Source organism: Chinchilla lanigera, unplaced genomic scaffold (genome assembly GCF_000276665.1).
Source record: "Chinchilla lanigera isolate Chin_1 unplaced genomic scaffold, ChiLan1.0 scaffold00017, whole genome shotgun sequence".
In the NCBI taxonomy this organism is placed as follows: domain Eukaryota; kingdom Metazoa; phylum Chordata; class Mammalia; order Rodentia; family Chinchillidae; genus Chinchilla; species Chinchilla lanigera.
Genome location: NW_004955418.1, coordinates 18414569 through 18430652, shown reverse-complemented (window position 1 = coordinate 18430652; position 16084 = coordinate 18414569). Strand labels below are relative to the sequence as shown.

General features: G+C 34.8%; 1 protein-coding gene across 11 annotated transcripts in view; it reads right to left on the bottom strand.

Annotated features, from left to right (window-relative positions):
* The window catches only part of Fam172a (family with sequence similarity 172, member A), a 410259-nt gene that overhangs the window by 193430 nt on the left and 200745 nt on the right, over positions 1–16084 (bottom strand). For all 11 annotated transcript variants that reach the window (XM_013512947.1, XM_005382264.2, XM_013512945.1 and 8 more), the window contains one exon: positions 3414–3533. In XM_013512947.1, the coding sequence (XP_013368401.1) occupies positions 3414–3533 (120 nt within the window). The remainder of the gene's footprint in view (positions 1–3413; positions 3534–16084) is intronic.

Here is a 16084-nt window from a genome sequence, read left to right as displayed (position 1 = left end):
TGAAAAATCTGAGTTGTTGCTTACATGAGAGCAAAAGCAGAGAATAATATAATTTTAGTATCATTTTTCTCATTACTATAGTATAATGTACACTATTTTTACGAGGTTAGACTTGGTCAAGTTCTAAGGTTTACTATCATAAAATGAACATTGCTTTTGAAAATAAATCTCTCATAGTAATATATTCTTGGGGAGAAATTCAACACTTTAAGATAGGATATAATCATAAATTTTGTTCTCAGTTTTCAAAAACAACAATTAGTGAAATATGAAAGCTCTACAAAATTTTTATGCTCTAAATTTCATGTAATTTATCATCAGAGACCTATTAGCAGCACATTTAATTTTAAACCACAACTATATACAGTTTTACATCAGTGATTGGCAGGATACATTTAATTTTAGGTCCTGACTGGTACCTGTATTTAAACAGTACGTACTGTAAGTAATTGCATTTATTGGTGAAACTGCACTTATAATTTATTTTACATTTAAAATAAATTTTGACATTCATGATCTGCAGAAGAATGTGAACTTGTGTAGTGATGGCTTAAGGACAATTTCCATGCATTTAAATATGATGCTATAAAGTAATATCCTCAGTGTGTGTACGTGTGTGTGTGTGTGTGTGTGCGCGCGTGTGTGTGTGTACAGTCAGTTAAACAGGAGTAAATTTTAGGAGACTGTGGAAAATGTAAACACGTCTTAAATCCAAAGCATTTAATGCATGATGTACACAATACACTATTGAGATAAACAACCTAACCTATAATTTAAGATTTATATATTAATATTCACAATTCACTTTCTTGTACAGCTAACATTAAAACTTGGAATTCATGTAAACAACTTCTGTATATTACACTATGTTTTAAAATCCTGAGAATGAATATTTGCCAACATTTTAAACACCATGACTTTTCCCTGAAGAATATGTGAAATGTGCTTGCTTTGGCAGCACAGATACTGGAAAAAAAAAAAAAAAAAAGAGTATTAGTGAGAATATGAAAGAATATTACTTAGTTTAAGTGAAGTACAAAGTTTGAAAACATTTCTGTGTATTTTCTTGAACAAAACTCTCTTTTAAAAAGCCCTGTGAAACTGAAACATAATGAATTTAAATAGAATAGAATTTGTCAAAAATCATTGTAAAACTCATCAGTGTTATTTGCTCAGGGAAATCTACTTTTGTAGGTCAGGAACCACTCTTCCTTCATTTACCACTGTCTCTATGCCCCCATTACATACCCTAATCAGTTATTTCTCAAAAAGTAGCAAATATATGAAGTTGAGATAATAGCCATTAATGTTTTCAACCCCAAACAAGGTATACGACGTTAAATAGACTTCTCAGCCCTGGTGTTGCTTGACAGATACGTGATGTGCCAGTGGTTATATTATATTCCTCCTCCCATGCATGTGCCTCCTGCAGAGATAGCAGACTACAGAAGCTGACCCTTACTGAGACCATCTTGTCTCTCTGACAAAGCTCCTTTTTAACTTCTTACTTACTGGTTACTTCCTGCGATGGAGAAAAACTTTAGCTCAGCTTGTGATAATTTCACAGGCCCTGAGGACCCTGACCCTAATAGCCTCAAGGTCAGAAGTCAAGTCTTGTTCTGAAACATCTGTGTGCTTTATATTAAAGTGGAACAAAAGTGGAGAAATATCCACCAGTGTGTGACAAGGAGGACAGGCAAAACAAGACTGACACCCTGGTCATCTGTCAACCCTGGCATCTTAAGTTCATCTTACCAATGGTTTGAAATCTACTTAAATTGCAAAATTCGTACACAATGGTTTTTATAAATTGTCTTAAAGTTAAAAAGAAAAAAGAAAAAGGTATCTATGTTTTATAGGAATCTGAAATTTGGTTAGAGTTTTGGGCCTTCAAACATATTTTAAGTCAGTGTACAATTTAAGAAAATTCGGGCTTTAAGTAATTTAGTGGCTTACAAGGAAAAATTACGCTATCTAATCTGATAGTTATAAACCTGTAAGGCTCAAAGGAAATATTTGAAAGACATTTGTATTTTTAAATGTCCATCATAGCAATGTGTCAGAGCTAGCTTCAGATATCTGTTGTACATATATAAAATAAATAAATTTAGTAAACTTAAAATAGCCCTCCTGACCGAAACCAATGTAAGAAATAAAAGATTTAACTTATTTATCGAGCTTAAAATAGCAAAAGCATTTGCAGATTTCTGGTCACCTGAAGCATTCTCAGGTGCCAAATGTCAACAGTGGCTTTATGTCTAAGTCATATGTGAAGCAATAAAGTGTAGGGCAACTGAAAAGGCTGTGCAAATATACTTCATTTCCATAACATGCAAAAGTATCTAAGTCTAAAAACATTAGACCTTTAATGTTGGGTTTACCATTAACACCTCCTGTAACAGTTGGGTGTAAAATTCTCAAATGCACTTTTCTCGAACAAATCATTGTACTATAGCAATAGTACCTCTTTGTGACATAAGAGGATGTGAACATGCAGGCACAAATAGTTCATTACTGTATTTTTGGAGTAGTTTATAATCTATTAACCATATCGGCACAAGATCGTGCTTTAATACTGAATATAATACAGACAAAAATTCAAAAAGTTTTATAATTTTTCTATTATGTACCAATAATCTTAAATCTAAGAGTTGAGGTATTTTGAAATGCAAATTGTTATGACCAATAAATGCATTCTTCTTATAGTTTTAATACTAAATTTATCAATTCTGATCAAGTACCAAGAACTGAATACTTTGCAAATGGTCAAAAGGTCTCAAATATTACTGGTAACATAAGTTACAGTTGTACACACATAAAACAGGACACATAAGCGAAAGAAGCGGAAATTATGTAAGTATGTATATACAGGATAGCTAACATAGTTATACTACTGTCTTCTATTGCTCTGCAGAAAGGAACAGTTAATGATTACTTGTTTGATCAATCTTGTATGTCTCTGTTTTCCTGAGAAACCACTTTGGAGATAGCAATAAGTAATGTAACAACCATGGTTAATTTCCTACAACTTTGTCTGTAACTTTGTTTTGTTTGTATTGTTCTTATGCTCTTTTGTAAATGGATGTCTGTCTGTTAATGTTTTCCTTCTTTTATTTTTTAAAATAAAAAAGTTTGAGAAAATTCCAAAAAAAAATGTACAGAAATTGAGGCTAAACTACAGAAAATTTGAAAATATGTATAAATATGAAACAGAAAAGATTTCTAGTCATCATTTTAAAGCTCTGTCATGCTAAAATAAATTAGTATATTCTTTTTGAATATAACAAATCATTCATTCAAAATATTTTATTTGTATTCTTTACCAAAAAAGTAATAGTATCAAGACCAAGGGAATACAGAGGATACACCTGTAGAGAAATTTGTAATTAACAAAATATTAAGTTTACACTTACCAGTTCAACAAAAGCAAGTCCTCCGTAGCTGTGAGCAACAAAAAATACATTCTCAGCTGCAGACTGGGCTATGAAGTGGTCCCAAACATAGACTGCATGCTCTTCAGGAGAGCCATTTTCCTATAAGCAAAATAAATATCATATAGTACATACTTGTCTAACTGTTATCACAGTGATCAATGATTAAATTATATGTGTGCATGTACAGCATATGAAATAAGATGGTAGTAGCTAATTCAAAATACTAACACTACAAAAGAACTGCACTGAAAATTAGAGAATAAATTATTTTTAAGAGTATTAGTAGACTACTCCTAAGCTTAATTACTACTACAATTGTCTGAAAAAGTTATTTAAAATAAAAACTTTTTAATGGAAAGGATGTAGATATTAAAATACAAGTGGCATAAATATATGGACATGCATTATAATTATATCTTATGATAAAATAATACTAAAAATTAAATTACATTCTTATATTTATACATGAAGATATTTATATTATACACATATGTAAGTGATTTGATTTATAAGATTTTAAGTGTCACTATAAGCTGGAAGTAAGGACAAAATGAATAATGGATATTTTCTATTTAACGTATTAAAATACGTACTTTTTTCTAAAAGCATTTCCTATGCATATTTTATTTCTAGAACTGGGAGAAACCATATATATATATGTATATATTTTTATATACATATATATATATATGGTTTATATGTATATACACAAACTTAGGGGCTTCAACATTTCTCCTAACTTGCTAAGTCCTAATAATAAACGTGTGTGTGTGTGTGTGTGTGTGTGTGTGTGTGTTGCACTGTATGTATGTCTATAACTTCAATTCCCAAAAGCTCTGTCTTCACTGTGCTTCATTGTGAGTTCATTCTGCCGTATCCACTGGCCATACATGTGGTTAAAACAAAAATCAAGATGATGTGAAAAACAAAACCAAAACCAATAAAATAAAAAAGCTAAATAATGCTAATAAATATAAACTGCTAAGAACTCACCAGATCATTAAAGCACTTGTATAATTAGTTCTTAATCGCTCTAGCACTCTAAAAGCCTAATTTCCTAAGACTGCCGTGGATATTAGACAGTCAACATGCCTGCTTCCCATTTCCATCCTGAACACGTTACCAGGTCCTACTCAGCGACTGCTCCTGAATGTCTGTCCTGACCAAGATTTTTCTCCACAGCCACAAAGGTGGCTGTTCACTGGCCATTCTTTTCCGGGTACACTCTTCAAACTCAACCAATCCAGCACTGTCCTCAAATTTCCTCTCAAACCAGAATCAAGGTCTATGGTTCTCATGTCCAACTGTAATCGGCACACAGTTTTTTCACTTCTCTCTCCCTCAAATTCCTCACATCATTCATGAATCAAATCTTGTTGATTCTGTTTCCAACTGTCTCTTAAATCTGTCTACGTCTTTCCATTTTCATTTCCTCTGGCTTAGCTCAAGCCATCATTTCGCAAGTGGCTGACTCCAAGAATCTTCACCCCAGTTTTCCCGCTTTTAAAATTGTCAATTTAAATGCTAACTCCATAGACAGAAGTTCTGTCTTTTCTAGAGATGCAATATGGTCATGTCGCTCGGCTGGACAATCACTGCTTGAAACCCTCCACCGAGTTCCCATTGCTTCAGGATGAAATCCAAATTCCTCAGTATGACGCTCCAGTCCCTTCAGGATCGGCACTCATCTCTCTCTCACTCTCTCCCACCACTGTCCTGCAAAAGAACACCTTGACGCAAAGACACACTTTGCTCCTGAGAGATCATAGAGAACACTGTTCCCCCTGCAGTGGGCAACTCACAGTGACCACGTTAGCCATACTGTTCTTGTCTCTGGACTATTTCCTTCGACTGGGAAGGGATCTCGGAGCTCTGCCCGTGCTGTACACACCACCTTCACCTGAGTAGCGCTACTTTCCTCAGTGCTCACAGGAGACATCACCTCCCTCAGGAAAGCTGCCCGCCACCCTGCAGGCTATATGTTCTCTAACATCTTGGGCGTGCTTCCCATCATCGCACTGATGGCTCTATATCACAATCACATATTAGATTATCAAATTCTTGAGGCCAAGAGCTTTGTCTTCTTGCTCATTAATCTTAGTGTAATAAATGTGTAATAAAACTCCAGCATCAGCTGGGCATGGTGATGAACACCTGTAATCTCAGCACACTAGGAGGACGAGGCAGGAAGATTTCATGTTCACGCCCAGCCTGGGTCACTTAGTGACTCGGAGAGATACTGTCTCAAAAACCCACAAATAAGGGCTGGGGATATAGCTCAGTGGCGCAAGCGCCTGCCTGGCAAGCGCAAGGTCATGAGTTCGATTCCTGGTACCAATAAATAAAATAAAATAATAAATAAATAAATAAATAAATAAATAAAAAGAGTTGCGGCTATAGCTCAGTGCAAACGTCCTGGGTTCAATCCTTGGTACTAAAAAAAAAAAAAAAAATTCAAAAAGAAATTAAAATTCCAACATTTAATCTCAGGTTGATTACCCACAACCCTGTAATCATATATTAAAATACAAATATACTTTTAAAGATATGTATAGTAATATACGAATGAAATACATATATAATGATATGGAATAATAACGAAGAAAATTCTAGTACTAATTTTAGGTTTTGATAATTTAGACTTTATTAGTTTAAAATACAGGAAAATATATGAGAAATGCAAAACACAAATAAAGAACAAAATAAAAGACAGATAAATAACAGTTAAGTGGGGAGATAGATCTTTATCAGATAGGGAGGGGATCAGGGTTAAGAGATAGAAAGATGGGAGGGGAAGGAGAGCAAAGAAGGACTGCAACGTGTTCGGGGCCTGTGCTAATAACCACAAGCAGTATAAGCATTATGCACTATAAACACCCACTAATGCAAAAAACAAAAGCAAGGGTAGAGGCTATCTCTGAGAAAGGTGGAGTTCCATCTGCGAAATAGACTGCTGGAGCCCACCAGGGTGCCACTCCTTGGCTGTGGTGGTCGCCACACAAACGTGTTTCTTTCTAGTTACTCTTTACAATGGCCGTGCACAGGTAGCACATTTCTGTAGATATATCTGGAGTGACTAAAGAATCCATTGTATGAACTTCTGAGAATGGCGAAAGATCTTACCAGTAATTGTGCTCTGAGCACCAGTTTGAACTGGGGCTGTCGGAGGAACACCTGGCCAGCCCAGCTGTGTCAAGCTGAGTCCTTTGTGTGACATCACGATTCAACTCCTGCCCGGTTCTATTTCTCTCCCTTCGTACAGGTGCTGCGCCCAAGAAAACTGCCCGACAAACTTCCTGCATGCAAATCTGCATCTCAAAATCTGCTAATCACGGAAACCTAACCTAAAACACATGTCATCAGGTTTCCCAGGAAACAAAAAGTTAAATGAAATTCAAAATCTCATGTAGAAATAAAAAGGGTTTATATGAAATATACGAAAAGTACTTATAGTTATTTACCTGTATTATTATTGTCATATTAAAACTGCTCAAAATAGCGTTGGTTCAAGGTTACCTGCCAGCTCTCCCATCAGTCAAGGTAGTTTAAATTGAATCCTATACTATTTCACTGCACTTTTTTCATCTGCTTTCTTTAATCTGCTCATTCATTTTTCCTTCTGTTAGAATGTTAGTAACTTAAGGCAACATTTCCTTTTGATTCAAAGTATTAAAAAAAAGCATGCTACAGGCACTCAATAAATGGTGAAAAGTTGGTTCTACTGGCAATAATAATGAGTACAAAATATTATTAAGTGAATTTCAAAAACCACAATGAAGGAAAATTTAAACTCCATTTCATAAATTTAGCTTCTACTAATCTGGAATGTAGCAAAAGGTTGCTGTTCACAGATGTTTATCATTATCTCATCTTGCGGAGCAAAAATCTAGATAAAGCCTAAGTACCCAATAATGTATACAAATATTTAAATACATTACATTTTACTGTCCAAGGAAATAGTATGCAGTTATTCAATGAATGTAAAATGTAATACATGTATTTTGCCTGATTTTATATGTAGTATAATTTTCACTAAGTAAAATATCTTAAAAATACTTCTTTCTCTCTCTTGCTCTCTCCCCCACCCCCTTTCCCCTCTCATACCAGGCATCCCCAGCCCATTTTTATTTTTTTGTTCTGAGATAACACCTCACTAACTTACCCAGGCTGGGTTCAAACTTATAATCTTCCTGCCTCAGCCTCCCACAGTGGTGAGATAATAGGTGCACACCACCATGTAACCCCCAAAGATGTTTCAAAGAAAAAACAAAACTATTCAAAGTAGTTGGGCAGCCTATAGATGCAAACATTGGATTTTCTCTTTTTAACTTCTCACTTTTATGAAGTGCCCTTAATTTCTACAAAGGACATGCTTTTTGTAATAAAAACATGAAGAAAAAAAGTGAAAAATACCACTTAGTGCTTATTGATGGCTTCTTGGGGGAATCAGCATCTGAGTAGGAAAGATCATCTTTACACCTCCGTATCTAAAAAGTTCTAGGAGCTGGTCTGGGCCCACTGTACATTTACCAGCAGAAAATGAAAAGAAACTTGTTTCAAATAAGTTTAAGAGTAAGAAAAGTTCGACAGTAACTAAAAAACAGAAAAATTACAAAAAATTTGAAGACTACATATAATCCACCGGCCTGAGACTACTACTTCATTGGCACAGAGGAAGGTTAGGTAAGGTAAGGGTGGTATTGCATTTAAAACATAACTGACAGGAATAACAAGCTGGTATCATCTAAAAAAAAAAACTTCATGGTGCCATGAATTCCTTAGTGGCATAAAGATAAAAAATAGTTTTATTCAAAATATTGTTTTGGGGGCAGGGGATTTAGCTCAGAGGCACAGCGCCTGCCTGGCAAGTGCAAGGTCAAGGGTTTGATTCCCGGTACGGGAAAAAAAGAAAAAAAAAAAAGTGGTCAGAACAAAATATTGTTTTGGTAAAACAAATGATAAAAATACCATATCTTTTTATCCATTCCTCAGCTGATAGGCATTTGCACTGTTTCCAAGATTTAGCTATGACAAACTGTGCTGCAATAAACATGGGTGCACATATATAGCTGTGGTATAATGTTTTCAATTCTTCTGGGAAAATACCCAGAAGGGGAACAGCTGTGTCGAATGGGACCTCTAATCCTAGTTTTGTGAGGAATCTCTGCATGGATTTCCACAGTGGTACCAGTCTACACTCCCACCAACAGTGGAGAAGGGTTCCTTTTTCCCCACAGCCTCGCCAGCGTTTGTAATTGGTTGACTTTTTGATGATAGCCATTCTTTTTGGGGTGAAATGGAATCTGTGTTGTTTTAATTTGCATTTCTCCAATGACCAATGCTCTGGAACATTTTTTCACATATTTATTTGCCATTTGTATTTCTTCATCTGTGAAGTGTGTATTCATCTCAGATGCCCATTTTTATACTGCGTCTTTGAATTCTGGGGGCCTGATTTTTAAAAATTGTATGATCTAGATAGAAGTCCTTTGTCTGAGGGACAGCTGGGTAAAACTTTTTTTCCAATTGGTGGATTTTCTTTTTACTCAGTGATTTCTTTTGATGTGCAAACCTTTTTAATAAGATGAGATCCCAGTTGTTGTAAAGATGTGGTGTGTTTTGAAACAATAAGAGTATTATTACTTAGCTATAAAGAAAGATAAACTCAAGGCTTTTATAGGTAAATGGGTGCAACGAGAGACCATACTCATGAGTGAAATAAATCAGAATCGCATGTGTAAACATCGTATTGTCTCAATAGTGTAAGAACCTGAAAGAATAAATAAGATCCAAAAGGTACAACAGATATAGTGAAAGGGAAAGAAACTGATCAAAAGGAAAGAACAACTGCGATGAGAGAAAAGAGAAAAGAAGGGGATAAAAAATATGTATATATACACAAGATAGCTAAGATAATTGTATTACTAATTTTTTTTAGTTCACTGAAAGAAACCGTTAGTGCTTATATCGCCTTTGCATGCCTGTACCTGGTAATCTGAGCAACTACTTTGAAGATAACAATATGCAATATAATAACCATTGTTAATTTCCTATTATTTGATTTTGAAATTCTATATCACTTTTATTTTCTTGTGTCTCTTTTTTGTCTCTTTAAAATACAAAAGGGATAAAAGAGATACACCTTAGCCATAAAAATTTGCTTTTATATGCATCTACTTTAAAATAATTTTTCAAAGTTAAGGCTCCTTAAAATTTATAGTGCCCCATCATTTTAGGGTTTAACAAATTCTGCCAAACATTTGCAGGCTTCTTTAACGGGTAAGCATCGAAATTAATACATGGAAATTAATACATATATATATATATATATATATCTGAAAAAATGTTCAACATCATTAGTCATTTGAGAAGTACAAATTAAAACCACAATGAGGTTCTACCTCACCCCAGAAAGAATGGCTATCATCAAGAAATCAACCAATAACAAATGCTGGTGAGGCTGTGGGGAAAAAAGAACCCTTTATTGATGGTGGGAGTGTGAAACTATTGTGGGGATTAGTCTGGAGATTCCTCAGTAAACCAGGTCTAGAGGTCCCATTCAACCCAGCTATTTCCCTTTTGGGTATTTTCCCAGAAGAACTGAAAACATCATATCACAGCGACATGTGTACACCCATGTTTATAGCAGCACAATTTGTGACAGCTAAATCATGGAAGCAACCCTAAATGTCCATCCACTGAGGAATGGATAAAAAAAATTGTAGTATTTTTATATAATGGAATATTACTCAGCTATAAAGAAAGTTAAACTTGAGGCTTTTATAGGTAAATGGATGCATACTCATAAGTGAAATAAATCAGACCCGCATGTGTAAACACCATGTTGTCTCACTAACCTCACTATTCTTTCAGGTAAGAACCTGAAAGAATAAACAAAATCTAAAAGGTACAATAGATATTGTGAAGGGGAAAGAAACTGCTGAAAAGGAAAGAAAAACTGGGATGATGGAAAGGAGAAAAGAAGGAAGGGAAAAAATGTGTATGTATGTATACACAGGATAGCTAGCATAGTAAAAACAAAAACAAAACACACACACACACACACACACACATATATATATATAGTTAGATAGATAGATAGACAGACAGACAGACAGATATCTGGCCATGCATGGTGGCACACATCTGTAATCCCAGAACTCAGAAGGCTGAGGGAGGAGGATCACTGTGAGTTCGAGACCAGCCTGGGCTACAAAGTGAGTTCAAGGCCAGCATGAACTACAAAATGAGACCCTACCTCAAAAGCAAAGTAAAGCAAAGCAAAGCAAAACAAACCCATAAATATATATATATGACTAGTATTATGAACTAAAATTTCAATGTTACATAAGAAGCGATGATATAACCAGGCAAATCTGTGTCATTTCAACCTGCAGCCCACACTGTATCCTCAGTCATTATATATTTATAAGCCATAATCCAGAATGGATTTATTGCCAACAATGTATTTTGAGACTAAACAGATTTCAATAGGGAAGACTTTCTAATACACTTCAATTACAGAAATGCAAACAAACTAAACCTATTGTGCAGATTACTCCCTGAATTTCACATTAGAGTGCATCTGATATTTCAGTAAAGTGACTTGAATTGTATGATTTGAGAATATGCAAACGTACAAAATACATGAACAGATAAGAAGTAAATCCATTAATTAGAGTTTGTGGGTGGCCAAATGCACAGAACCCTTACACTGTGGAATTCTGCTGTATTCAGAGCACAGGGTGAAATTCCTCATGCACTCCTGCCATCATTAATCGCTAACTGCCACATGGAAGTGAAGTGGTAACGGAAGCCTTATCAAGTATGCCAGACTCTACCACCTAGGCATTGAAGGTCTGTATTTATGATGGACTACCTGAGCTGATAACACATGGAATTATCTAAACAACATTTGCATATTTGTGTAATTATTTTCTAAGGTTAATTAGCTCCTATAATGCATTTTGCCCTCTGAGACTGCTTACAGTGACAGGTTCACATATTTTCTGAACCACTGCCAAATTGGACAGATTTTCTTTCTTCAGCTAACCTGTTGCTACAAAGTTATGAGTGCTCCTATAATATTTACTTTAAACTTACAATTGGTCTAGAAAAAGTAAACTGATAATTTAATGAATTTAAAGACTTTTTAAAAATAATGCTCAAATTTTAAGTCAAAACTTCAAGGTAACTTACTGCATATAAATATTTCTGTGATTACATGGCTAAGCATATTTATTGTGCATATTAATTTCTATATGCACAATCAAGTATAACATTCTGATTGCAAACTAGCACATACCTACATCACTAATTTCAGTTATGGGGCTGGGGATTTAGCTCAGTGGCAAAAGCACCTGCCTGGCAAGTGTAAGGTCGTGAGTTTGGTTCCCGGTACCGGAGAAAAACAAAAAAAAACCAACAACAACTAATTTCAGTTATGTCACACATAAATGTCACATATAAATATGTATATAACTACATGTGTGTATTTATATGCATATGCACATGCATACACACACACACACACACACACACACACACACATACACATAAAAGCTCCACTCCCTGCTAGTACCATAGTACTACCCTAGGTTTGCTACTCATGCCAGAGGTATGAACTGGAGAAAGAACAGAAATATAAAATATATATGTTCTAAGACAAATATAAAAATTAAGGTTATTTCTTCTAAAAAGCTAAACTTGCCATTATGAAAAATATAGCTCGGTAAAACCCAAATGCAAAGCAGATATTCAAGCCAGAAGGACTTTTGAAGATGCAAAAATATAAATCACCATGTTTTACCCAATGAATCCACAGGTACAAAATGAAAGGTAATTCCTATTTTTAGCAGTGGGTCTGTAGGGTATCCTTCCAGACAAAATGGAACACAAATTATCTTATGAACTTAATTCAGGAAGATACATTACAAGGAAATTCTATGCTTTAGCTTTAAGTTCTTAGATAATTCTGTCATTTAACACCTTTGTATATTAACAGAATATAACTTGCTGATTAATATAGAATCAAAAATTTACTAAGAATAGCTATATGTAAAATATATTTTATGTTGCTGAGATGTAACTTTATTTTATATAATTAAATAATTTGGATTAAAATTTGTCTTCACCTGTCCTATTTTAAATACATGAGCTTTCATAAATTGCATCCAATTGTCTTTAATGATTTAATGGGCCAAGGACATACACATGGATGTGAAGCATACCACTAATGACACAGTACACATATAATGAAGATGCTAAAAATAAAGCAACATTATTTGGTCACTAAATACTAAGTTGAACCATATGAAGATATCAATATTAGACATTTTTTAATTCTAAAATGATAATTTTGTAAGATTCAACCTTAGACATAATAAAAATAAACAAAGGAATCTAAAAGCTAGAGATATCTTGAAACCATCAATTTTTGCCTACCTTGTAGGTGTCAAGATATTATTAACAGTAATCAATCCTGAAGACAGATTCAAGGCCATGTTACTGGTCAATAGGGCAACATTAATAAATTATAACTGGTTATGCACAGAAGACATTTGTTATGAACATAACTGACAAAAGATCAGTACTCTGAATCCTATTAAAAATTGGATTTAACAAACGTTTCCAATTTTACAAGTCGAAAGCTCACTTTGAATTGGATTCCCAACTTCTCATTACCATTCTCCTTTCCCATCTCATCCAGTGGTATCACCCCGCACCTAGTTCTTCTCCCACAACCTCTGCTCTTCCTGTTGCATACATGTCCAGTGTAACTTGCCCTTTAAAGTACTGCGAGAGTCGGCAAACTTACCTCAACCTCCACCTGACTACCTTAGCTCAAGCCATCACCATCTCTGTCCAGGGTACTATTCATGCCACCTGGCATGCGCCGTTTTCTCATTTCATCTCTACAATGACTTCACGGCAAAGACACTTAGGATATCCCAATTCATGGACTGAATTTGCTCAGGGTCTTACAGGTTTTTGGATTGCAAGTTGGTTTGTTTAAATTCTGCTGTCTGCACTTCTATGCTATGCTATAAATGATGTTGTTTATGGAGATATCACATACTACGGGCCAGCTTTATACAAAAAGGACCTTTGCAGGGAAATCAAGTGGTTTATTTTCTGAAAGCTCCAAGCATCCTTCTCTTTGATGAATACCTTCTGCCACCTTATGAGAGAAACTGAACTTAGCCTGAAACCTACTATTAATTTATTCCCATTTATTTGTCTACGATGAAGAATAAAGCTCAGCAAAGCTAGACATAACATAAACAAACACATATAATGTGATTCATTTGACAGGAAATTTAGAAAACCTAGAAAATCCAAATTATCGTGAAAGAATGCAAGTCAGTCATCAGCAAGGTCAGGAGATGGGAAGAAGGCAGTGGTTTTGTAGCGTTGTAAGAGAAAACTTTTGGGGTGATGAAAACTTTTTTTTTCTTTTGCAGTACTGCAGGATGAACCCAGGGGTGCTATAACAGTGAGCTACATTCCAAACCTTTTTAATTATTTTTTTTTCTCTTTTTAGAAAGCATCTCACTAATTTGCACAGGCTGGCTGTGAACTCCTCCGGGGTAGCCGATATTACAGGCACACACATCACACGCCTGGCTTGGAACCATTTTTTGCCATGGCTGTATCTACAGTTACACAATGATGGACATTTATCAAACGTACCTAACGTGTACTTAAAGTTAATGCAACTCATGGTATATATATTGTATCTCAATAAAGCCAGCAAAAAAATCAAAACCAAAAATAAGACCAAGGGTGGCAAATTATTTTTCTACACAAGAGTCAGCAAACCATGGCCTGAGAGCTGGCTGTTTTCATACTTACTGTTCTACTGCAACACAGCTATATGCACTCATTTACGTCTTATCAGTGGCAGCATCTGCCATATGATGGTGGAGTTCAGACTGAGTGTATGGCCTGGACGCCTAAATTAGCTACTATTTGGTCTTTTAAGAAAAAGTTTGTCTCAGGATGATAGTATTCACCTTGTATCACAAACCTGTACTCATAAAATTAAAAAAATAAAGAAAAGTTTATCTCACACATGCTATACTTATGAGCTCAGTTTCAGTATAGAATGGTAGAATAAACTGCAGTGTCTAACTGAATTATCTTCCTGGCCCCCATAAAAACTATAATACTTTTTAAAGCAAAGACATAAATCCACAAGGACTAGAAGGAAAAGGGAGTGGACACAGCATGCTGGAAGACAGATGAATTGTCTATGAATCATTTCTGGGAAAAAGAAAACAAGTAAGTTCTTTTCAAAGAGTTAATAATTTTAAAACTATGAACAGATCATTTACAATTATACGACAACATATTTCCATACACACACACAGACTCACACGTAACTTTCCCTCTGACCTGTACGGTACCCTTTAACTTGCTTTCCAAACCTGAAGATTCACTTACTGTCTTAGAGGCTTAGGTTCTGCATTCGTACATGGGAGGTTAACCTGGGACACTTCTAAAATTGTACCTTATTCTGATACAATAAAGCAAAACTTGGGAACAAGGAGAATCAGCATTGCTATCATATGTGTAGGCTGGATAGATGCAAAATAAGAAACCTGGCAAACAGCACATACTACGTGGCTGATTTCTCTCAGGAAGCATCACAAGGAGGGCATTATTCATAAACTCACAACAATCACTTACTTGTGATGAACCAACTTCCAAAGCACTTTGAAAACGCACTTACAAAAAGTATTACTTGCAATGCAATTCCTCCATGTGCTGTAGTGAAGCCCAATTCATTCAACCAAATGTTGACATTTCAAATTTCAGCCATATACTGTCTCTTAAAAGTGAAGACAAGATAGCAGCTCTCGATTCCATTTATTAGAAAGGTATCCCATTTTGGGTAATTTTATATCTGGATATTGAATTTTGGCTAACAATTTATATTTTTAAATTGTTGCTAATCAATTTGAATTAGAAATGATTTTACCACAGTGGGTCAGGTTTCCAGGAAAAAAATCCCTGGGGTGAAAGGTTTATGTATTTTTAATTTATGAAGCATGATTACCCTGCTTTCTCACATTCCCTCAAAACTGTATGATAGGAATTTTTCTTTACACTTGCTATTACAGCTCCTTTAAATTTTTATAAACTAATTTTGTCAATTAATAGTTGCTAACACACTGATGTCTTGTCAATGAGATGTTAAGCAGTTATTTAGTATAACAACACCAGTTCCGGCTGAACACAGTCAGTATTTCCATCAGTTTTTACATTTGTGTATACCTACGCTGAATTAATAGACCTTAAAAACTTTGAAGTGCCCCAATGTAGTGTAAAAGTTTTCATAAAAAACAGGCATTTTGAATGTTTCTATTCTAAGCAAAACATTTTATCTACGGAAAGCTTACATTTCTCACCATCTAAATAATTAAACTGAAAAAAAATCTGACACATTTTAGTAAAATAACAAATTGATATATTTTATTAGCACTTCTGATTTTAGAACAAGGGTGCACCAAATGTTGCCTTTACTGTCCCATCAGAAAATGACAAAACAGAGAACAACTTTATTAGGGCTATTTTTAAAATTTATTTTTAAAATACAGAGCAAACAGATTCTAATCTACTTATGAAAAAATAAAAAGTACAAAAAG